Source organism: Alosa sapidissima, chromosome 22 (genome assembly GCF_018492685.1).
Source record: "Alosa sapidissima isolate fAloSap1 chromosome 22, fAloSap1.pri, whole genome shotgun sequence".
NCBI classification, from domain to species: Eukaryota; Metazoa; Chordata; class Actinopteri; order Clupeiformes; family Clupeidae; genus Alosa; species Alosa sapidissima.
The window spans coordinates 22,882,136-22,906,968 of NC_055978.1; the positions used below are offsets into that span (position 1 = coordinate 22,882,136).

The 24,833-nt window shown below is 46.5% G+C and overlaps 2 protein-coding genes across 4 annotated transcripts in view; both read left to right on the forward strand.

The window, feature by feature from the left end:
* Positions 1-1,887, forward strand: part of plekha5 (pleckstrin homology domain containing, family A member 5) — a 119,089-nt gene extending 117,202 nt beyond the window's left edge. For both annotated transcript variants that reach the window (XM_042079236.1, XM_042079237.1), the window contains exon 31: positions 340-1,887. The gene's annotated coding sequence lies outside the window, so the exon portion shown is untranslated. The remainder of the gene's footprint in view (positions 1-339) is intronic.
* A 1,396-nt stretch (positions 1,888-3,283) lies between these two features.
* Positions 3,284-22,865, forward strand: aebp2 (AE binding protein 2). Of its 2 annotated transcripts, none has more exons than XM_042079302.1 (8): positions 3,284-3,933; positions 9,828-10,044; positions 11,219-11,326; positions 11,634-11,820; positions 14,098-14,240; positions 16,129-16,196; positions 19,508-19,621; positions 21,779-22,865. In XM_042079302.1, the coding sequence occupies exons 1-8, from the start codon at positions 3,407-3,409 to the stop codon at positions 21,789-21,791; spliced, it is 1,377 nt and encodes a 458-aa protein (XP_041935236.1). In that variant the 5' UTR covers positions 3,284-3,406; the 3' UTR covers positions 21,792-22,865. The 2 variants fall into 2 exon arrangements, with proteins under 2 accessions (XP_041935236.1, XP_041935237.1); XM_042079303.1 differs by having other exon boundaries at positions 14,116-14,240.
* The last annotated feature ends 1,968 nt before the right edge of the window (positions 22,866-24,833 follow it).

Sequence of the window (24,833 nt, forward strand, 5' to 3'; positions counted from 1 at the left end):
GCGCGTCAGCCATAACAGCTAATGAAATCGCGGCCATCAATCAGCCTCAGACTGCTCTGCACCCTGCATGTGAGCTCTCACACTCACACAGTTGGCCTGACATAGCGTGTGGTGAGAGCCCCCCTCTTGCCCACGTCAGAACCCATCGCTACACAGTGATTTGTTAGGACTGCACCGCACCGCACTGCACTGCACTGCACTGCACTCTCCTGGAACAACCTCATTCAAGTCCACACAACCTCCTCCCTTGCTTCCTTTCTTTCTTCTCTCCTGCCCTCTTCCCCCTCTCCCTCTCTCTCCCTTTTCCTCCCTTTCTTTTCTCTTTCTCTCTCTCAACAGCAGCTGAGACCTGGGCATCTGTGAACAGCCACACGTGAGAGAGTCGCGGAGAGAGAGAGATAGAGAGAGAGGGGCAGCGATGCAACTCGACTCCACTCAAGATGGCGGCCCGCGGCACCGCACGGCAGCTCCAGATGCCTCGCGCTCAGTTCCCGCCGCTGCACCGTCGCAGCCAAGGCCTGATCACATAGATCAACATATCAACACGCTGGACCCCCACACTCCCCTGTCCTACCACATAAAAAAGTGTTGCCAATATTATCATCCTCATCACAGATTATTATTATTATTATTATTATTATTATTATTATTATTATTAGGACAGAGTTGTATTGTGTGTTTGGGTGGGTATTTGTGTGTGTGTGTTTGATAAGCATGAGGTGCCTGTGGGCTGTTCGGTGGTGCGGTGAGGATGTGAGGCCTGCGCAGCTGAGTACAGGAGCACCTGCGCTCCTTTTCCATGCTCGAGGGTGAGGTCTTCAGGCGAGGGAGAGAGAGAGGGAGGGAGGGAGAGAGAGAGGGAGGGAGGGAGGGAGGGAGGGGGGGGGAGGTGTTCGCACATGGTCATGTGTACAAACACACAAACACACATGTGTTCGAGTGCACGTTTAATGTGCTTTCCGTGCATACAGACACAGGTGCACACACTTGTAGGAAACAAACAATACGTAAAACCCAAAACATCTACACATCAACAGATAACACCCTGTTTATCTGTCTCTCCCTCTCCCTCTCTATCTCTCTATCTCTCTCTTTCTTTTACATGCACTCATACTCACATGCACATGCACGCACATGCTGCATACACTTTTAACTCATGCTGTACCCAAGCCATGCAAGTGTTATTCATTCAATTCAGGGTTACTCACCGTCTGTGTGTTTTTAAAAAAAGATATAAAGAAAACTGTCTCATTTTGCTTTTTACCAGTGTTGACATTAAACATCATAGATGCATTTTCTTTCTTACATCTTTTGCACTGTGTAACACCTTGTTGTTTTGTAGTAAAAGAAGTTTGTGTTCAAACTGTTTATATATAGCTATATAAATAGAACATGTATTAACAATACATTCAGCAAGGTGCCACTTTACTGCTGCAGATGGACATTTGAATATTTTATTGGGTTTGTAATTATTTATAAAGTCGGATAGTCCACAGCCCCTGCCACACTGTTGCCGACACACACATGAATGTTCTGGCTTCTGTATTTTATTTTTTAATAAGGCTGAGATATATTTAAAACAGAGAGAAGATTAAAAGAGTATTAAAAGATTTTTAAATGGATTTAGTCTTGCACCCCTTGGGCTTGTAAGACATATAGAGGACAAATAGCACATGTAGAGAAAAAAAGCAATAAGGATTCTGACGTTGACATTTCTGTAAAAACATGTATAGACCATTGTGTATATAGTGTACACCATACTATGACCAGAGCAGAGATCAAAAGAAAATAACTATTAAGAAGTTATACTTATTAGAGTCAATATGCAAATGTTCATATCTCATCTGTTTTATATCATGTGAAATAAATGTTGATGTTCCTATGCAATTGTCTTGTGGTCATTTCTTGAAGAATATTTGGATTTTATGACAGGATAGTTTGGAGATACGTGTTTTCTTTAGTGTGTGTGTGTGTGTGGTGTGTGTGTGTGAATAGAGGGAGAATGTGTGTGTGAAGATGCTTGCAGATGGTTGTTTTTGGTGTAGCATGTCAAGTCTCCAGAGAGTGCCTCCATGTTCTCCAGACACCTCACGGCTGCTCTTCTCTATGTGTGCTTACACCAAGCCTGCAATCACCTGAGGTGGTAAGGCCTATCATATCCCTGTAGGGCCCACAGGGACCTTTGCCCACAAAAAAAAATACATCTCAGCTTGAAATAACCTTTTGAAAGTGACTCACCCACAAGGGGTCAGTTGTCAGATGCATCACTGAGATGCAACAAAGCCAAGGGACCTTTGCTGCTTCGAAATGTCCACCTGACTTTTGAATTTTTGGGTGTGAGGTCACTGTTGAAATGCCAGTGGTTCTAAACTCAACACAAACAAGCACACACACACACTGACTGAGCTCTGTTACATCCATTTACAGATGCAGAACACAGGACTATTGTTGTTGAGTTTGATGTTGCTAAATAATTTGGAGGCTTAGTTGGTGCAACACTGATATCTGTTATAATTGCTGCTTTTCTTGTCTTATTTAAATAATCCCATCTGCTGTGCTGTAAAACTTGAACAGCTGAGAGCCCAATGTAAAATGTTAACATTCACTACTTAAAGTGGATCAAAGCAAATGGATTTGCAGTAAATAATATGGATAATGTTTTGTTATTTTCGTCTTATGCGCGTAAGGCTAACATAATCTTAAATGCAACTACTGCCATAAAAACGTAGGAATATGGCACCTGCAGTTCCTCTGTTGCGATTCTCTCGCATTCAGCTTCTTTGTCCTTCAATTATTTTAGACCCATCAGTGTGCCTTACCCTAATCTCGAGAAATCGTTTAACCAACCCGCTGAGTTTGGCAATGATGCAACATTGACATCTGCTGGTAAAATGCGCACAGAGCAGACACCTTGCTTTGGCCACTCAAGGCATTGGCCTACGCTTTGATTCTTTTTTCTTTTTTGCTGATGCTTGAGAACTGTTATATTTGTACCTTTAGTTTTGTTTTAACCACTACAACCTTTATGGGTATTCCCAGGCTATTTCACAACCATATTCACAACAACCATATTCACTGGTCTATCTATGAGCAGATAATTGATTACGCTTTACGTCAACGAATTTCATAGCAATAGTTAATTTTGAAAATCACGACTTTTCTCAATTTAAAACTCAATCTAAAAGTGTTAACTTCTGCAAGACGCCGTTGTATTGTTAAAACTGAGAACACGTGGAAACATTCACAAACGAAATGGCTACGTCATGAGTCTCCGCCTCTCACGTCCCTGTTCAACCTCTCGTGGTGCATCTCTCGAAGCTGGTTGGGGAACGAGAGCGCACGTAGAGACTATCGTTCTGGCTTAACTTCGTGGGGGTACAAATCGAAAAGCTTTTAACGATTAAAAATGGCTACCACTTCCACCGATGGCACGGATCAGGAATCCTCTCCTCCAGGCGATCAAAATCGAACTCTGGAAACTGAGAAAAGCGAACAGAAAGCAGAGGGCCTCGCCTCTGAACAGGAACCGGTTGGAAACGACACTGTAAAAATGGACGTGAACGGTGGACAAGAAGGAGCAACAGAGGAGGACGAGAAACCATCGCCCGTACCCGAAGTCTGCCCAGAAACTACACCAACAGCTGTCATCGCTAAGGAGGAAAGCGATGTGGTAAATGATATGGATTGTGACCTTGCGGAATCCGGCAAAAGTCCGGAGCAGAGAAGCCATGCGAGCTGCAACGGCACCGGCGACGGGACGGGGGAGCCGAAACAAGAACAAAGGGAAGAGAACGTGTCCTCTCCAAGCGACTGCATGAAGAGTAAAGCCGATGATTGCACGGATAAAACCGATCATGGCATAAAGAGACGAGCCAGCGTAGAAATGTCTTCGTCCGACGGAGAGCCTTTGAGTAGAATGGATTCAGAAGACAGGTTTGTGTACACCCATGAAAGCGTAATTAGTTAAGACATATAGCCTCCATCACAACTTCGGCGACACTGCACTGATGGTGCATATGTGGGCTGCTGATTGATTCACGATAATGGCTAAAGTTAACGCTTCAGTTGAGTTACTATTGTTGCTAAACAAGATACATTGTGGCTTGTCCTCCGGCGTCGACCTAACGGTGGCCCCAAAGTTCTTTTTCAGCTCTGACTGTTTTTACCTTTTGTTTCTCAAGTTCGATTGAACTTATGTTCGTTATGTCAGTGTTTCCATTGGGCTGATTAATTGCAGAACTGTGGAAATAATATGCTTAGGTAGGCCTTCGTTCTGATTTCCTTATTTATCCTGTCGCTTAGCCTACATCGATAGACTAACAAAATGATTTTGCACGGAGCTAAAAATAGTCTTTTGTTGTGATGAAGCTTGAAGACAGACCAGATGATGGTAGAGGCTTACAAATTGCATGCCTCGATATTAGTGACTGTTTTAAAACGTTATACACTTCCTTTGTCACTACTAGAGTAGAGTGAAGTTTATCCTTCTTTTTATTTACACGACCTATTACAATTCTGTGTAGAAAATGTATCCTTCAACCCAGCCAGAACGAGTAAGAAACATACATTGCACTAAATGCATATAAGTCGTCAAAAATGAAAAAAAGTGCATTTTTAATTTATTCCGGGACAAGTTGTTGGTCATGTCCCCTTCGAGGTGGTCGTCAAAAACAGTTTTATTTTTTATTTTTTTTGCTCGGCCTCCTAATGGCTGAAGAAAAAAAGTGTTCAAATTTGGCCATATGGGACATCACAGCTGCATTGTCAGCTTCAAATGATACATTGACAGTAACGGTTCTGTCATTCAGGCAAATTACACAAACGAGTCATAGGCTACGGGAATTTCTAGACCGACTGACAGAATGAAGTCTCTTTAAACTCCTACACATTTAAACCGCACCTGTCACATGGGGAAGTGCCAAAGCAGACTTTTCTCAAAACACATGTCGTTTCTCCATACTAGATACAAGAAGTCAAGAACTTGGCATTAGATCATCACAATTCTGTGAAATCACAGTGTAGGTTCTATCTGCTGGCCTATTTTTCTCAGACTTTAGCGTTTAGCCTCCCACTGCATATGGAAAGGACGCAGAACGTTTTGACTGGGTTACGCCAGCTAGTCTTTTAATTGGCCTCCTTTTGACAGAAGCCTTGGGTCAGCCACTGGATTCTGCTTGGCTTGTCAGCTGCCTCAGCGAGGACATAATTCAGCCCCTCCACTGTCCCTGATGCAGCTGTTGCTGCCTTTTTTCCGCCCCTCGTCCTCCTCCTCCCAGAGTGCTTTGGGGAGAAGCTAATTCTTCCCATTTCCCTTCCCTGTTAAACACTCCCAGCGGGTCGCTCAGATGCTTGGGTTGTGATGGAGAGATTGGATGGATTTGTTTGTGAGGAGGTTGATGGACAGAACATGGGGAGATGAAGAATGGTCAGAGGGACAAAGAGAAGGAGGTATAGCCTACATGAAGGAAAATGGAGGAGATGGGTGGGGGGAGAGAGAAACTCTGTGAAGGAAGAAAGTGGCAGTGGCACATAATGAGAGAGGGAGAGTGAGAGAGATGGGCCACTAGCTGAGAAAAGATGACAAAATGGAGGGGTGTTGTCAGGCTTAACATACACTATGAAAGAGAATAAAATCCATTTGAGGAGGATAGGAGACAGATAAATCACAGAAAGCTGGTCACACGAGAGACTGAGGCCAGACAGTGGAGAGAGGGGGGGGGGGCAGGGAGCAGACTCTTAAAAAGAAAGGACTAGAGAGAGAGAGGGTGAGAGAGAGAGAGACGAACGGACAGACAGAGAGGGAGAGAGCGAGAGTCCTCTCTGTTTCCGTGTCCCGGGGCTTTGTCCGTGAGGGCCGTGAGGGGAGTGGGCTGCAGATCTGCGAGTGTGAGAGCGGAGGCCTTGAGCCCTGCTGTTTGGGCAGCTGGAGGGCCTGAATGTAACTTTTGTTCCCACTCCTGGCAGCAATCCGGCCGCCACGCCAGAGCCCCACCACAGCTGCCCCTCCACTGGGGGGGGGTGTGTGGGGGGGGGGATGTGCACACATGTAGATGTTCAACCAGATCCTCTGTCTTATTTCTCATTGTTGGGTCTGTGTGTTGGTACGTGTGTGTGTGTGTGTGTGTGTGTGAGTAAGTGGGTGTGTGGCCTATATCATTGGTTCTTAAAGACTGGGTCGCGACCCACAGGTGGGTCGTAGGAGATTTTATTTGGGTCTCCAGCATAGCATAGTGACAATTTATGTTGTGTAATACCCCTAGCTTATACCTTATATAGCTTAGGAAAGCTAACAGCTTTCCGTTAGGATCTAGTTTGTTAACTACCACAGTCACGAGTTGGGTCGTGATAGTCTGTCATTTTTAAAAAGTGGGTCCCCAGAAAAAAAGTTTGGGAAACACTGGCCTATATGATACTTTTTATTCATTTATGGAAGTGGAAGATTGTTAATGTATTGCCTTTCATGTCTGTTTACTACAGAGGCAGACTATATGTGTGTGTGCGTGTTGTATGTAGGCTTTCTGTGTATGTGGTTATATTGGTGATGTGTGCTGGAGGCTGGGTCTGTGGTGGTCAGTGGCTCCTGTCTGGCAGTGCCCCCTATGCTCCGGCAGTTTGTCTTGCTGCTCTTGTAATTAGTGCAACTGTGGTTGGAAGCGCAGCTGTGGTTAAGCCAGCGAGTCTCCAGAGTTATGGGTAAGCATAACGCTTGCTCACACGCTGTGCGCTAACTGCTGGATGCTAACCGCTTCACTCTTTAACTCCTCGCCACCAGCGCCGAGCCTTTATCACGACAAAGCTCAAAAGGGGGGATTAGACGACCTCAGTTTCACTTTTGACAGATTGTCAGGCTCTCACGTTTCAGGTAAGCGGGTTTTGTTGAATCGAGTCGTTGCTCAGCTGCTTCAGGGAGTAAAGGTCAAAGACAGTTAATTTGGCTACACCTTCAAATTCCCCACAAGTGAGTTGGTTGGTGTAGTCAGTGAAGATGAAGTCTAGGCCAGACTTCACAGAAGAACAGTGCAAAGAGATGAAGTCATATCAAGACCGAAGGAGTGGGATTGAAGATCTCATTTTTATTCGATATTGAACGGTGCAATACGAGTGATGGACCTGGACTGTATCATGTAGGTTTTCGGCGCTTAATGGCCTTTCCCTGAATCCTTTGAGATGTCTCCTAACACCACATTTTTGTCTGCCCTCCACCCTGCAACTGTCTGCCGTGCCCATGCACTGGTCAGTGCAGAGGTCTCCCACTGAGCGCCATGCTGGCCGCTAAACGCTCACACGCACTAGGACAACCAGATGTGTCCAGAACGGCCCCTGCTGTTCCCCAGGTGCAGCGCAGCTCTCCTGTCAGTCTCCACACACACCCTCCCTCCCTCCGGCCAGGCGAGAGACGCTCCCATAAAACTGCCCAGTGGAGGCACCGCTCTGAGCCTAAGTCGAGTCAGATGCGATGTCTTGTTTCAGACGTGTAGACACACACACACACACACACACACACACACATGTGCATGTGTTTCCGTTCTGTAATGAAAGCCATGAGAAGGAGCAGTTTTGGCTGATGGTCAGGGTGGACAGAGAGAGAGAGAGAGAGGGAGGTGGACAGGGGGAATTAGTGGCCAGAGAGCTGGCCTCGGTAGCACCCCGTCATCTTGTTTATGGGTGGACAGGAACGCGTGGGAGCATGCTGCCTGTGTTACACAGATGGGCTGTCTCACCAATGGTCTCGCTCGCCCGCCTTCCTTCTGTCTATTCAGGGTTTTCATCTTGGCATCTCTCTCTCTCTCTCTCTCTCTCTCTCTCTCTCTCTCTCTCTCTCTCTCTCTCTCTCTCTCTCTCTCTCTCTCTCTCTCTCTCTCTCTCTCTCTCAGTTCCACTCAAAGAAGCTTTTTTTAAGCTTTGCTCTCATCACAGAGTACTGCCAAAGCAAGTGAAAAGAAACATGAAAGTATAAGAATAACAGCAGTGGAAACAAAGGAGGAACAAATAAACAAAAGAAGAATATCAACAGCTCTATCAAGCGTCTTTATTCTCTCTCTCTCTCTCTCTCTCTCTCTCTCTCTCTCTCTCTCTCTCTCTCTCTCTCTCTCTCTCTCTCTCTCTCTCTCTTTCTTTCTCTCTTTCTTTCTTTCTTTCTTTCTCTCTCTCTCTCCTGCCCCATTCATACACTCCAACAAGCTCACTGTAGAGATCGTACACAGTGAATGTGTGTGCTCACAGTCGCAGATAATCACTAGCTTGGAGGGCTGTAGTGTGGTTGTTTCAAGGCATAATTGTGTCCTCTCCTTCAGACATCTGCCTCTGGTCATAGGTCTGGCCCACCACACACACACACGCACACACAGATGCACACATTGTGTCGTGTCCTCAGGAAGCCAGACAGGTGGAGATGTGCTGACTCGCAGGCCCTGTAACATTCGTTCATCACCTTCAAAACCACATGTGAGTGTGCAAGCCCCTGCTGCAGTGCGTGGGGTGTTAAAGACGCCAGGATGCCGAGGGCCGACCAGAGCCACGCGGTCGGTCATGCACGCACACACACACACACACACACACACACACACTCCGCCACTACCCACCACCAGCAGAAGCACACGGTGTCTCAGACACGGCTAGCTGCCTCTGAATGGGCCACAGCAGATGGAAGCTGCCGGAGACTCCAGCGAAGGGCCGCGCTGGTTTTTTCTTATCTCTCTCCCTCCTTGTTGTTGTTGTGGGTGAGCTCACCAGCCAGTCTCTCCCTCCCTCCCTCCCTTCCTTTCTTCTGTTTTCCCCCCCCTATCCTCCAAATCCCTCTATTCCTTCGCTTCCAGCCATCAGCAACCCGCCCCCCCCCCCCCCCCCAATCATGCCCACGACGGAGGGCTGAGTTTGGGCCGCGTCCCTCCCCGCTGCTGCCTATTCAAGTCCATTTAGGCCTCTTCACGCTCCTTCAATAACATTACTACTGCACGGAGAGAGTAGAGGGGAGGGGGGGGGGGGGTGAAAAATCCTAAGTGGAAAGATCTGGACAAGTGCAAATGAGAGACAGAGAGCTACACGTGCAGAAAGAGCACAAAAGGAGTGAGAGGGGGAAAAAAATGGAGAAAAGTGTAATAAGAGGAGACAGAGACCAGAGTGCTAGAGACCGTTTGGTATGTGTAGAAGCCACGCGGAACACGAAGGGCTCGGACCTTAAAAGATCTCGGGAGAGAGTCGGAGCACAAAAGAGGGAGACGCTGTTGTATGGGCTGCTCGAAGGCCCAGCTGGCCGATCTCTGCTAGTGGTTGAGCGCGAGCCCAGAGCGTCCAGTGCAGCTGCAGGTCTGGCCCTCTCTTTAGGCGGCCGGGAGCCTCTCGCTGGGCCTCCCTGTGGTCTGGGCCAGTGTAAATAGGCAGGCGTGTTTTATGTAAGCAGCGTAACTCGGCATGGCTGTGCTGGTGCAAACAAAGGCCTGGAGAATAGCACTCTGGAGAGCGGTGGTCCTGAAGGCACGTTTCTGTGTTTGGTAAGCACTGTCCACAATCTGTGTGTGTGTGTGTGTGTGTGTGTGTGTGTACGCTCAGCTGTCAAGTCTTAGGGCCTCAGTATCAGCAGAGCTTTGGACATTGGGCCTGACATGGCCCTTGTAATGACCAGGGATTCACAGTGCCCGCAGATGTTTTGTCATGACCACACAAACTAGCAGACCATGGTCGTTATGCATCACACAAGTGTTGTCACGTTTGTGAGCGCAGTTGTTTTGAGAAGGTTCTTGATTGAGCTTTCTGTGTGTTATCTGATCTTGTTATCTGATCTTGTAATAATCATGTAATGTGTGTGTGTGTGGTGTGTGTGTGTTCAGTATCAGCAGCACTCTTATGGACCTGGAGAGCACAGCGTCCAGCGGCCGTTCCACGCCGGCCATGATGAACGGCCACGGCGGCACGGCGGTCCCCGCCCCCAAGGGCTCCTCCTCGTCCTACCCGTGCTGCTGGGACCAGTGCCACATGCTGTACAGCAACAGCCCCGACCTGGCCGAACACATCCGCGGCACACACGTGGACGGCCAGCGAGGAGGGGTCAGTCTGTCTGTCTGTCTGTCTCTGTCTGTCTGTCTGTCTCTGTCTGTCTGTTTGTCTCTGTCTGTCTCTCTGTCTGTCTGTTTGTCTCTGTCTCTGTCTCTGTGCCTGTCTGTCTGTCTGTTTGTCTCACTGCTCGCCTGTTTGTTTAGAACGGTCCTGCAGTCTCACATGACATACTCGACCTCCTTTCTGTGTTTTTATTGCTCTCTCCATTTGTTGTTGCTTGTCTTCCTCTCTACTCAGTTGCTCTCATGGCCTCTTCTCCTCATCCCTGCATCCCTCTGTTCCCTGGGGCTATACAAGTATACATGTGAGTGGGTCTGCTTGCATCGAACAGTGCTTGTAGCATCGTGTTCTGCAAGTTGCTCACTTTTTTTGTTAGTCAGGAGGAGTATGCCTTTACAAGGATAAAATATATATATATATATATATATATACACACACACACACACACACACACACACACACACACACACACACACACACACACACACACACAGAAAGAGATGCAGACACACATACATATTTTACTTGCAATAACCTTTTCACTAGTTCTCTTCTCTCTGTCTTGTTCTCACTCTCCATACCACAGTCTCAGGAGGGCTGAACAGACCCACACAGTCTCTCTCTCTCTCTCTCTCTCTCTCTCTCTCGCTCGCTCGCTCGCTCGCTATCTCTCTCTCTCGCTCTCTCTCTTTCTCTCCCTTGCTGTCTCTGTATCTGTCCATCATGTGCTCTCTCCTCTCTCCACCTGGTTGCTAGCGCTGTATCTGCTCTTGGCGGTGAAAAAAAGCCCAGCTGCAGACACGAGTTCAAATGGTTGTCAGCTCTTCTGTCTGCTCCCTGTGTTCCCACTATTCTCGTTTCATCCTCCTCCTGTCTGCGTGGAACTTTTTCACGACTTTTTTTTAACCTTTAGCATGAAAAAAAAAACTATACCTTCATGCCAGAGGTTGTTGGAGTTGTGTATAATGTTGACTCGGGCGCGAGTTGCTTCAGGCTAACTTTGTCTCTGTGCAAACTTTAAACACACTCCCTCACACATACACACTCACTCATGCATAACTATCACATACTCACACACACACACTAGCACAGGCGTACAGGTGGTAGTGAGCTACTGGTTGACATTCAAGTGTGTGTGTGTGTGTCTTTGTCTTTCTCTTTGCAGGTGTTTGTGTGCCTATGGAAAGGCTGTAAGGTGTACAACACTCCCTCCACCAGCCAGAGCTGGCTTCAGAGACACATGCTATCCCACAGCGGAGACAAGCCCTTCAAGGTAAATAAGACTGCTCATTTTATTTGTTTAAATTATGTTTAATTGTATCCGTTTTATTTATTTTTTATTTTTCATGCACCTTTTTGGTGAAGCACTTTGTGATCCTGTCTGAAAAGCACTATAAAAATTAAATGTACTATTTACTCTGTAAATTTATATTTAATTATTTTATCCTGCACCATTTAAGAAATATTCACTAAATTTAAGAAATTGAAGAACTGACCTGTACCTGTTTTTTGTGCGTCAAAAGAACACCGCTAGGAACTCTGTCATAGAAGTTTTCTGAATCCCCTTCTTTCCTCAACAGTGTGTGGTTGGGGGTTGCAATGCCACCTTTGCCTCCCAGGGGGGGCTAGCGCGCCACGTGCCCACCCACTTCAGCCAGCAGAACTCCTCCAAGATGTCCAGTCAGGCCAAACTGAAGGAGGAGTCGCCCTCCAAAGCAGGCATCAACAAACGGAGGAAGCTGAAGAACAAACGCCGACGCTCGCTGCGTATGTGTCCATCCCTGTCTCTCTCTCTCTGTCTGTCTGTCTGTCTCACTCTCTCTGTCTCTCTCTCCACTTTACCCACAGCACTCGTGTCCTGAAAGGTTCTCTTCCTCTGTCTCCTCTTTTTCTCTTGTCTGCTCCTGGATGAGGTCTTTTCTTTTGAATCAAACGTTACTGGGTGTTTTTCTCTTCACTCTTCTAGTCCTAGTGATTCATCACTCTTAACCCTTAAAGGTGTAGGTTTTTGAACATTCTAAGTTCTGCAACAATTGAAGGTTCTAAAATTCTATGTTGAATTTAATGAACCCAGATATTCTTTAGAACGTTCATTTCTCAACATTCCCATCACACCGGTGTGACGGTACTCCTTTTTAAGGGTTAAGGGTCCTTGCACACTTATTCCACTGGGTCAGACACAGACACAAGAGTGGGGGACACCGATCGCTTCCTTCAGTTAGATTTGCTATCATCTCACAGGCTGGCTGGTGTGGATTTGCTATCATCACAGGCTGGCTGGTGTAGATTTGCTATCATCTCACAGGCTGGCTGGTGTGGATTTGCTATGAGAGATAGATAGATAGATAGATAGATACTTTATTGATCCCCAGGGGAATGACGGCACTTCCAAACCACCATGCGTGTTGGCACCAGGGGAGATAACCGATAAGGTGGACCACAGCCATAGTTGGATGAAAAAACAAGTGTGTGTGTGTGTTTGTTGGTGAAGGTGAATGTGTGTGTGTGTTGGTGAAGGGGTGTGTGTGTGTGTGTGTGTGTGTTGGTGAAGGTGAAGGTGAATGAGTGTGTGTGAGGTTATGTGCTTATGAGAGGAAGTTGGCTGCTGGAGACTAACTGCTGCAGTGCCAGTGTTTTGATGTGGTCACCGAGTGTGTGTGTGTGTGTGTGTGTGTGTGTGTGTGTGTGTGTGTGTGTGTGTGTGTGTGTGTGTGTGTGTGTGTGTGCGCGCACCAGGCCTCGGAAACACTTCAGCTGGGCGAGACTGCACTTGGCCTCCCAGCAGCACTGTGGCAGACACACACAGACACACACACACACACACACACACACTTGAATGAGCACAGCAGTTGCACACTGTTTAGATCATTTTAATGTGTCGAAGCAGTGTAATCAATCAGTCATCAACGTTTGTGATTAGGTTTAGATTTTAAAGCCTTTTCCTTTAACCCTTAAAGGTGTAGGTTTTTGAACATTCTAAGTTCTGCAACAATTGAAGGTTCTAAAATTCTATGTTGAATTTAATGAACCCAGATATTCTTTAGAACGTTCATTTCTCAACATTTCCATCACACCGGTGTGACGGTACTCCTTTTTAAGGGTTAAGGGTCCTTGCACACTTATTCCACTGGGTCAGACACAGACACAAGAGTGGGGGACACCGATCGATTCCTTCAGTTAGATTTGCTATCATCTCACAGGCTGGCTGGTGTGGATTTGCTATCATCACAGGCTGGCTGGTGTAGATTTGCTATCATCTCACAGGCTGGCTGGTGTGGATTTGTTATGAGAGATAGATAGATAGATAGATAGATAGATACTTTATTGATCCCCAGGGGAATGACGGCACTTCCAAACCACCATGCGTGTTAGCACCAGGGGAGATAACCGATAAGGTGGACCACAGCCATAGTTGGATGAAAAAACAAGTGTGTGTGTGTGTTTGTTGGTGAAGGTGAATGTGTGTGTGTGTGTTGGTGAAGGGGTGTGTGTGTGTGTGTGTGTGTGTGTTGGTGAAGGTGAAGGTGAATGAGTGTGTGTGAGGTTATGTGCTTATGAGAGGAAGTTGGCTGCTGGAGACTAACTGCTGCAGTGCCAGTGTTTTGATGTGGTCACCGAGTGTGTGTGTGTGTGTGTGTGTGTCTGCGCGCACCAGGCCTCGGAAACACTTCAGCTGGGCAAGACTGCACTTGGCCTCCCAGCAGCACTGTGGCAGACACACACAGACACACACACACACACACTTGAATGAGCACAGCAGTTGCACACTGTTTAGATCATTTTAATGTGTCGAAGCAGTGTAATCAATCAGTCATCAACGTTTGTGATTAGGTTTAGATTTTAAAGCCTTTTCCTTTAATGTCGGTAACAACTCATTCAGTGAGATGTACACAAACAATAAAGCCCCAGAGATACCTAAGAGCTGAGAGAAGGTCTTAAATTGCTGGCTTGAGGGTTGTAGTAGGAAGCACCTAGTAAGCCATGGCTTCCCTCTCGTCTAAACGTGTCCAGCTCTTTTAACGTTCCCCTTCTCTCACCGCACAGTCTCTGTCCTTCCCGCAGCGCGGCCACACGACTTCTTCGACGCCCAGACGATGGACGCCATCCGGCACCGAGCCATCTGCCTCAACCTGGCCACCCACATCGAGAGCCTGGGCAACGGCCACAGCGTAGTCTTCCACAGCACGGTAAGAGTCAGTACTGCCGAGTGAACACCAGGGGGCACCAGAGCCCCAACTGTCCCACAAACACTCCTTCAGTGTGGAGTCTAAACCACTACTAGGTAACTAGTAGGCCTGTGTGTGTGTGTGTGTGTGTGTGTGAGCCCCATCATTGGTACATTGGTACATGTTAAGTTGTTCAGTAATTCCATCTTTTACCCTTTTTTAATCTTTTTTAGTTTAGAAGTATAGATGAGTAGTTGCGCTTGCAATTATTTTGCACCCACACATCTTCTTACAGACACACAGAAAAACAAAACATTAGGGATTTGTTTACAGTGTCCAGACCTCTGGCTGCACTAGACAAAGGCAGGGCTCCCCTTGTCTAATAATTTCCTTCAGAATCAGACCAAATCTCCTGAGCCGTCCACATACCTCTGCAACTCCCACCACTGCGTCCCTCCCACAGAGTGACCAGCCTGACGGCCGGCTTGGCATCCCCCCTGTAATGCTCTGCTTTACTTGATAAATGAGGACAAATCCCGCAACACTCACAAATTCTTCCTTATTCATAATTCCTAATTTCTCTAAATATAAACTGTCTTTCTTTAATAGCTCTTAAGACTTTAATAAGCTTAAAATCACAGTTGTATGTGCGTGTCCAGAGGACTGTGGTCTATTTGTGTCCGCAGCAGGCTTCTGTAGTTACAGGCCCATGGGACTGGAGCTCACCCCTGTGAAAGATTAATTAAAGAGCTAATAAAGTGGCTGGCAGCTCAGTGGCCCTCCTACGTACAGACACACACACACACACACACACGCACACGCACGCTCTCCTATCTCACACAGGCAAACCGGCTCGTACACATTCACACCAAGGAGTTTACACACACACACACACACACACACACACAGGCTAAGCCAGACTGTTTATGGAGCCTGACCACAACACTGACTCTACCCCTACACACATAGCTGAAGTTCCTCCTCGAGATCAGCTTCCTGCTCAACAAGTAAGGGATAGTGGACGACACAGCGTTCGGTTCACAGAAATGAATGCACATTCGAGGTGGTAAAACGGCCCGACGCGCAGCTGAGGCTTCGAGTAAGCGTTCCGCACCTCGTAAGTGCATTTATTTCTGTGAACCGAACGCCATGGAGTCCATTATCCTGCTTATTCCACTGTTGCCACTTGCATTGTGTTCATTTCCTGTTATAATGTAAACGTTTTAATTGCTAACACTGTCTTGTTTGTTGGCTAGAACTACTTCTTTTTGCCACATATCAAACTAATTTCTCAACTTGCAGGACAAACTGCCGTTACTAGTTCTAAATGGATGGTTGCTACGGCCAAAGGCCAGTCGTTAGTTCCATCTCTCCTGTTGTCAAGCGGGCATATCCCAGGATTCTGATTAACCTTATCTTTGAAACATCGCTATTTTACTTCGCTTACTGACATCCAACTAGCTAAAAGCCACCTCTGTCATATGCTACAATGTTGCTATGTCCTGAACGTCTGTATTTTACAGCTCGGATGCAATGTGACTGATCATTTAAACTTCACAATGAGTTTGGTGAATTAATATATGGCCAAAAAAATGGATCTATTTCATACAGTAGGTGTGCAAATAACATATGGTTAATATACGTTCTAAAGAACGCAGGATAATGGGAAATTCAACCAACAAGGCCAACAAGGAATCAACCATTCTTACTGTTGTCTCTCTCTCTATATCTCTCTTATCTCTGTCTCTTATGACAACATGGCATTTAGGAAAATCAGTGAGCTAAAAAGTGAAATATTATTATAATGTATGGGTTTAGGTGACTTGCTTGTCTTTCTATTATTTAGGTGTTGGCTTTGTCTCTCTTCGTTATTTATGTTTTTATTTATGCTTTTTTTTTTTTGTCTCAGGTGATCGCCAGGCGGAAAGAGGATTCTGGGAAGGTGAAGGTTCTCCTACACTGGACTCCTGAGGACATGTGAGTAGAGAGAAGAAGAAAAAGATGGAAGGGGAGAGAGAGAGCGAGATAAGGAGAGGGGGGGGGAGCGGGAGGGAGAGAGAGAGATAAGGAGTGGGAGAGTCTCAGACCCCTGGCCTCTCCACCATTTTGCCTCCCAAAATGTCAGCTGTTGAGCCGGCTGTGAGTCAGGAAGGAAGCTGGAGTCTGTGCTCTGTGTGTGGGGTCTGGCCGGCTCACTGCTGAGTCACTCACACACACACACACACACACACACACACACACACACACTTTGAAAGGGACACACACACACATTTTGAAAGGGGGACACAAAATCTCTGAAAGATCCCTACAGCCACATTTACACACACACACACACACACACACACACACACACACACACACAAATGCGCTCACATATTCACATGCACAGAATCTTTGAAAGAGGCATGAACACACATGCATTACAGAGAAAGTGGCCACACTTAATATGTGCATGTACACACACACTCACACGCACAAACACAGATGTATAATCTTAAGCGGATCTGGCTGTGGTCAGCCATTGATGTAACGCCACTTCAGCTGAATGTTGCATGATGGTGCCAGCGCTCAGGCGGTACCAGCTCAATCCAGTTCCTGTTCCTGGGCACACTCCTCAGCTCCACTCCAGTGAGCCAACCCCCAGCCACTGAGCAGAGCCCAAATCAGCTTGTGTTCTTGTTTGTGTCTACATGTTATAAAACAGTCATGTAGACCGCAGCCTGTTTCCGTAACAGTATACTTGTAAGAAGCCTACTGATAATTGACACGTATGTCACTACATGTTTTTAGCATCCTACAATGATATCCTTATGTGCTATGGGATGTCACTACATGTTTTTAGCATCCTGCAATGATATCCTTATGTGCTATGGGATGTAACTACATGTTTTTATGTGCTATGGGATGTAGCTACATGTTTTTAGCATCCTACAATTTTGCATTGAAATCGAGCCAGTTAGTTCAGACATATGGCTGTGTTGAAAGACGCTCAGCTGTCACGATGGACCTGTTTCAGCCTCGTGTGATAGAAGTGAATGGACCTGTCTGAAGGCTCATGTCCCCCATGCTCGGGTAGCATGTGTTTTTCACTTGTACTGTCTGGGCTATCAGCCTACGAAGTCCTTTGCCAGGCCCCTCTACGCATTATCAGTGCGGCCTCGAGTCTCTTTTTGTCTTTCATCGAGCTCTATATCCATCACTCCACTCATCATTCTGTCAGGATGATGGGCGGCGGGTCTCCCCACAGAGTGGACCGCACGCTGGTTTGCGGAGAAGACGATGTGCCTCTCCATCAGCGGGTTAGCCCACTGGCCTGCTAGCGTCGGCAGCCAGGCCCTGCGGAACCCTTCATTCTTCACCAAGAAAGCCGAGCGATTTTCGCGGAAAAAGCAATTGATGGAAACAGAACATCCTCTTTTTTTCCCTCAACCCTTAACTCCGAGGATCTTGGCAGCTTCTCCCATAAGGCAATATTTATGTGCTCTTTCGGCGTCCTCTCTCCAAAGAAATAGTGAGGAATGCCTGATATTTTTTCTCTCTCTCTCCCCCCTGTCTCTCGTAGCCCCTCGCCGTGATGTGGTGGGGCTCACGGCAAGGCTGATGGATTGACCCCAAAAACACTCCGCACTTCCTCTCTCCGCTTGGCCAACCCAACATGGGGAAAATATCTACGGGCCTTCTCAGAGCTATCTGCGAAAGAGCTCTTGGTCTGACGGTTAGAAGGCAGGAGAGAGAGAGGAGAGAAAGAGTTCGAGAAGGGAGAGAGAAAGAGATGGGTGGAGAGAGTAGGACAAACAGCCCTTTTTTTGTACTGTTCCCCTCCCTCTTGTGGTCTCCACACACACACACACACACACACACACAAACACCTCCCCATGCATGAGCCCTCCCCTCAAGGCTAGGTCTTGTATACCTGTCAGTGAGAATTATGGGTCCCAGTTCCTGAGGAGAATATTGCATTTCTGAGGGGTCAGGCAAGCGGCCTCTAGCATTCGATTTCGAAGAGCAGCTGGACTGACTCACCGCAGGCAAGAGGCTACATACCCACCTCTGGTGCCTGATCCCCAGGAAACGCACCACTGGTCAGAAAGCGCCTGCCGGACGGCCCTTTTTGAATGTGCTTTGTGCCTCGTTTATCAGTGTCAGAGTGACCGAGTTCCATGTGTGTCCATGGCAGAAAATGTATGTGGTCCCTTTAGTGTCTTTCTTGGATTTCTGTCACTTTCTTTCTCATTCTCTCTCTACCCCCTCTCATTGTTCATCTTTCTCCCTCTCTCTTTCTCTCACCCTCACTCTTCCTCTCTTTACTGCGTTGTCTCCCTCTGTCTCTCTACCTGCTGGTCCTCTTGTGTCCAGAGACTCTATGTCCTGAGTCCTGAGTCCTCACAACGAGAAGTTTCTCCTGGCTGAAAACAACCAGAATGTGTTTTCGAGAGTGAGATGGGAGGAAAGAGTGAGCAAGAGGTTTGCCTTGATGTCTGGCCAGTACACCTCTCCAAGACTCTCCTGAGTGGAAACCAAGTGCCCCCCCATCACCCTTAGATGACCAATAATACTTGGAGCAAAAAATGTTTATCTCTTTAAAAGAAAACCCCAAGTGCATAGCTGGGATTGAGTTTGAACAGGGTTCTACTAGCATCAGCATTCCTGCACTCCCCTCAAATCCAATGTTGTTCTCATTAGAAGCATCCAGGAGGCACTTTTCGTGTGTGTGTGTGTGTGTGTGTGTGTGTGTGGTCAAAGTAGCAACTCGTTCGTCTCGGGTAGTGTTTGTGCGTGGTTGCTGTGCGATCTTCTTGTTGGTGCGGTTTTTCTCCTCCTGTTCAAGACCGGCGTGCACGCTCTCTCCTCCTGGGAACTTCTATTCTGAGGCAGCCATCAATCTGCGCCTGAGGAATGCCTGTCGGGCGGAGCGATAACACAGAAAAGTTGTGCCTCCCGGGAGACGCTTTCTTTTCAAGCGTACATTTCTGGGTCATGAAAACAAGTCGAACCCAAACAACTGTCTTTCGTGGAATCGGCCCAAAAGTGGAAAAGAGGCGTGTGTGGAGGGGCGGTTGGTGGCCGTTGATCAACAACCTCCGGGCTTCTCTAGTGGGGTTACGTACAGAGTTAGGGATAAATGTGTCTCGTAGGCGGTGTGGTGTGGAAAGATTTAAAATTGATTGTGTGTGTGTGGGAGTATTTCTCTCTTTAAAACAACTCATTGGTAGTCCAGGCTTAGATTGTTCAATTAAAGAACACATTCTGACCGTTTGACCCCCGTTTTGCTCGGTCCTCTCCCGCAGCTTGCCGGACGCGTGGGTGAGCGAGAGCGATCGGCCACAGCTCAAGACCAAAGTGGTGCACCTCTCCCAGCTGCCTCAGGACACAGCCGTGTTGCTGGACCCCAACATCTACAGGTGAGACGCCACTTCAGCCATGAGCTCATGTGCACATTCACAGTCAAATGAAGCCCCAAAACCTAAGCATTGCATCTCTTAACTAATGTTTTTAAATAGTTCTACTAGCCCATCACACAGGATGTATGCATGCATGCACACACACACACACACACACACACACACACACAGAGTACCCACACTCACACATTACCCACATAAAAGAAGAAATGTATACCTTGACCAACTGTCCACTGAATACTTGATTCGAACAAGGTGCTGAAAATGAATTCTTATAAATGCATGTAGACTCTCAATCACACACACACACACACACACACACACACACACACACACACACACACACACACACACACACACACACACACACTGACTCACACTTAGGGTTGGGCACCGAAACACGGTTCTAATGTGGCACCGGTGCCGCATCGAATAACAAAGTGGATTTCTGTGCCTCATTTCGGTGCCTTTTTTTTTTTTTTTTACGAGGCATCACTGCATGTCATGCGCCATCTCTAACGCCTTGCTCTGATAGCAACACATCCAGATACAGTTAGCTAACATAAACACTGGATGTATAAACCAGAGGGGTGCACCACATAGGCGAGTGGACCGTGTTTGACAGCTTGCGTGAGCCCAAGTAGCTTACTTTAAAGCGATATCGCGAGCTCCTGTCAAAATCTAGCAGTGGGCCTAACTACACACAAGCAAAAGGCTATGAAACATCAACAGTAGGACAGTTACACAATATCCTTGCTAATGCGCTAACTGGCATTTATTCTATGACAAGCTGTTTTAACATACCTTATGGCAAACCGCCTACACTGGGTAAACTTGAAAGCAGAGCTAACCATTGTGTGTGCATGCATGGCAAGCTGTTTTAACATTTAAATATATTATTCGTAGGAGCAATGAGATATTGATAGTAAATTGAATATAACAGTTCAATTTCATGTTCAAATTTGTCTTATCAATAAAAAAAAAGCAATTCATGCTTTAGACCATTTTAATTAAAAACATTTTAAAAACAAAGTACCGGTTCAGGCACCTTTTCGGCACCGGCACCGTTTTAAAAGTATCAATTTAGCACCGGTATCGGATAAAACCCAAACGATACCCAACCCTACTCACACTAGAGCTTTCCAGAAGTTTTTGTAAATGCTGCTGCAACCAATCTGTTTTTAATTAGCACCCAATCGCACAAAAATAATCATTATTAAAATCTTCTATTAAACTTACTAAAGAAAAGTATCAGTCTACAATGGACGTCTTCCTGGACTGAGTAAACTCCCAGAGGAGTCACTGTCCAGTCCTGTATATATGGTCAGAGACCCATGACCAATTAATCAATTCATGCTATCACGCTTGTAGACAGTAGTCCTCCAAAGGGACTCCATGGGTCACAGCTGTTTACACTTGCTGGCAGTTGCAACTCTTTGCCAGCAGATGGCACCCCTCACTGGAAGTTGGAGTGTTGCCGTTTAACACAGGGAGCATCAGGAATGCCGTTAAAGCCAACTATGGCCCTAATAACACACACGCTCTTTAATTGGAGTACTTTTCACTGCATTGGCCTTGTGTGTAGTTAATCCGTGTGTCGATAATCCAAAATACATTAATTTCTGCACCTTGTTAAATGTCAATTCCCTTGTCAATTTTCTAATTAGTATTATGTGAGTGGTTGTAAATAAGATGACCGCATTGTTTTAAGGTGAATTTGTATGGAGGCTATATGTATGAGGATTTGATGCCCCCCAGTAAGCTGGTATTTGAAGCATCCTGAGAATACTGTTGAATGCACACTCTACTGTGGGCGGAAGCCTATGTATCCATGCATACACCCCCACTCAACAGCACAACCTGTAAGGCCCTCCACATGTGCAGTGTGCATTCAGGAACTTCCTAGGCACTCTGCTGCCCCAGTTTAAAAACAAAACCCCCCCCCCCCCCCCCATCATACCTCAACTGGCTTAGCTTTTCCCAGAAACCCGCATTCTAGAATTCCCCGAGGTCGTGCCCTTTCCCCCACGGCTGGGTTCAGCAGCCGGCCGGCACTCACCCCGGCCAGCGCTCCCTGCTTGTGCTCCAAATGGGACGCGTGTGCCAGTGCTTGGACTAACGCTCCCGGACTCTCGGTTTTTCTCTCTCTTGCCCCAGGATGTTCTTCTAGGCCCGGTGGGAGGCCCGTGTCGTGTCCTGCTGATGTCCGTGGTGTGACGTGAATGACCAGAACAGTCAAAACAGGAGGGTTTCTCTTTTTCATTTGTTTCATTTTGTTTGTTCGATATTTGTTGTGTTTTGATTCCCTCCCTCCTCTGTTCTTTGTTTTGTTGTTCAATTTTTGTGTCAATCTTTTCTTTTTAGTTTGCCAAAGTATGCAGTGACTTTATTTTGAGGGTTTTCCTTAAAACTATGAAACAAAAAAAAACGTATCTGGTGCTGAAGTTTTGTCAAGAGCTTGTCTTTTTTTGAATATGTTTTTTTTTTCTGTAGAACACATAGGATTGAGAAAGCGTTTTTTGCTTTTCCTACACAATGAATTCTTATGTAGAACTTTGTATTTGTAGAAAAACTTGTCACTGTAAATATTCCTGGAGATTTGTAATATATTTTTATACCATGAAAATTTTACTGTACTGTACTTCTGCTGTAGATAGTTCAATCTCATGACCTGTTCTCTCCTCTGTCTTTTGTTTCTGCATTTTGAAGAAAAGCTATTTGTACATAATGTGATAAAGTAGACTTGACACATCCTGTTAATAGCTAGAGCTTTTCTCTCGTCCCTTGGCACAGTAAGTTAAAAGGCAAGATTAAGTGACCTCTCCCTCTCCCTCACCTCAATCCTGTAATTGTGAAGCACTGGTTTGTGTCACCCCTGTGATGGTTCTGCATCTGATGATGAAGCAGATAGTCGGATACAGGTGAAGTACCTCCATCAGGCCAATTCTATCATAGTCGACATATATGTGTTTTGTTTTTCTGTGTGTGTGTGTGTGTGTCCATGTATATGGCTGTGCCTGGATCACACACGATGGCAGTATTAAGCTCCGATCTCTGTGGTGCAGGGAGGGAAGCGGTTTGCATGTGGGAAGAGGCTTTGCATAGAAATGTCAGCCGTGAGAATAGCTGTGCTCCTTAGTCTCCCGAGTCGTGAGCACTTCACGTCTTGTCTTAACGTTGCGTAAGATGGGATCTCTAACTCTGTTTTTTTGTAATAAAATGGAATATTAATTTTAAAACGCCACCCGGCTTTGAGTGGGTTTTTCCCTTCTGTAAAATGATTTTGTGTGTGTGTGTGTGTGTGTGTGTGTGTGTGTTTGTGTTGTGTTGTGTTTTCCCCTACTGACGTCCAAGGAGAAGAGGGACAGTGTTGGTGTGCTGGTGAAGAGGGGGTGGAGTGGCTCTCTTCGGAATGTGGGTAGCCGGGCATCTGGGAATCATTTGCAGGACAATTCGTCGACGAGATGAACTAGGTTGAGTAAGGGGAGGGTCGGGGGATTTAAAAAAAAAAAGGAAAAATTGCAGCGTTACCCTCAGACCAGGCAGTGTGGTGTGCTTGAACAGACAGCTGCCTTCTTTGTCAAATGCACATGTTCACCAGACCCAACCACACCAAGTCTTATGGCTTCCTTTCAACACTTCCTAGTAAATACACCCTGACCAAAACATATGGTGCCCTTGAGGTGACGTCAGTGGATTTCGAATAATTTAGAGGCTTCGGCCCAGTGTTTACAAGCCTAATTCCCTTCTCGGGCATTGTGCAAGATGAGACAACCCAGGCCTGTGATTTAGAGGGCTGCTCAGAAGTAACCGAAGCAGTAGACGGGGATAACCCTGCGTTCGTCCCCTGACCACAACAATGAGCTTCGTCAAACTGAGTTCACAATCACACTTGGGGATGCAGAGCATTTTATAACTCACTCTCCTGGTGCTCTGTAGTGAATGACCGCGGCTGAAGTGCTCGCAGTGACGAAGGGGCAATTAGAATAAATGTGTGACAGCTGTCTGTGGCCGTCTGTCATGGCACAATGAGGCTGTTTGTGCAGCACTCGCTTGCTAACTCTTCTCGGCCAGGAGCGGACAAAAAGATAGAGCTCTGGGGCCAGGGATTTTTCAGTGCTCGAGTTTTGAAGTGGTGGTGATGGTGTAAGAAAGGGCCGAGATCCTGCATCAGTTGCAAAGCTGCTGGAAAAGATAGGTTTTATCCGACCAGTTTTGAATCTGGATGGGATTCCATGTCTGGATGTGTTTGTGTGGGTTAGAGTCTCAATATCTCGTTTGCTATGTCATTCTAATAGTATGTTAGATGTGTAGTATTTGTCGATTGCTGCCTTTTTGAGGTTTTTGAATATTTTCTTTTCCCTCCTTCAGCACGTCAGTGACGGTGTGAAACAGGCAGAGGGCTGAAAATTTGAACGTTTTTTTTCTTCTTCTCCTTTTTGCCATTAAGTGTTCGGTATGAGCCCTGCTGAACCGACCAAGAATTTAAGCCTTATATCAAGAACAAAGACAACACCACGATACCCTAAAATCACTTCTGGGAGCATTTCGTCTTCGGCAGGCATTCCAACTGATTTTTTGGAATATGAGCGCTGGCAAGGGGTGTGCGCTGGAATAAGTCTGTCCGTCCGTCTCTCCTCTCAAAGATTCCTTTCATTTTTATGATCCCTTAACTGCTTTTGGTGGTGATTATGCCTTTGCGCGGCCTACAATTTCTCAACAATTACTTGGAGGAAGGAAAAAAGGCAGGCACCGCAAGTAATCCACATTGCTTTTCTGCTGAACTGGCCTCAGCCGCATGCAGCCCTTTGCCGGAGTAAAAGGGAGATTTGTCACGACACCCTGAGTTGTGAGATGGGATGTGAAGGGCGGTGGTGATTCCTAAAAGCAGTTATGTGCACACTTCATCCAACCTCACTTCTTCCTCTGGTCCTGGTGAGAGGGGGGTTCAGCTTGAAAGTCTGACTCTTGTGGAGATTGTGAATGATTGTCCACTTATACATTTTTTTTTCTCTCTGCAATTAGTTCTGTAATAACTTATTCTTCCGAGAGCTATGGAGGGAAGTCTTAGTCTGCTCATTGTCTCTCTCTTTCTCCTTATGTATTCCTTTTCTCTCTCTCTCTTTCTACCTTTCCCCTTCATCCCCTCTTTTCTTCCCCTACTATTTCTCTCCAACAAAACCAGAAAGAAATATAGCCGCAAGCAGCAATG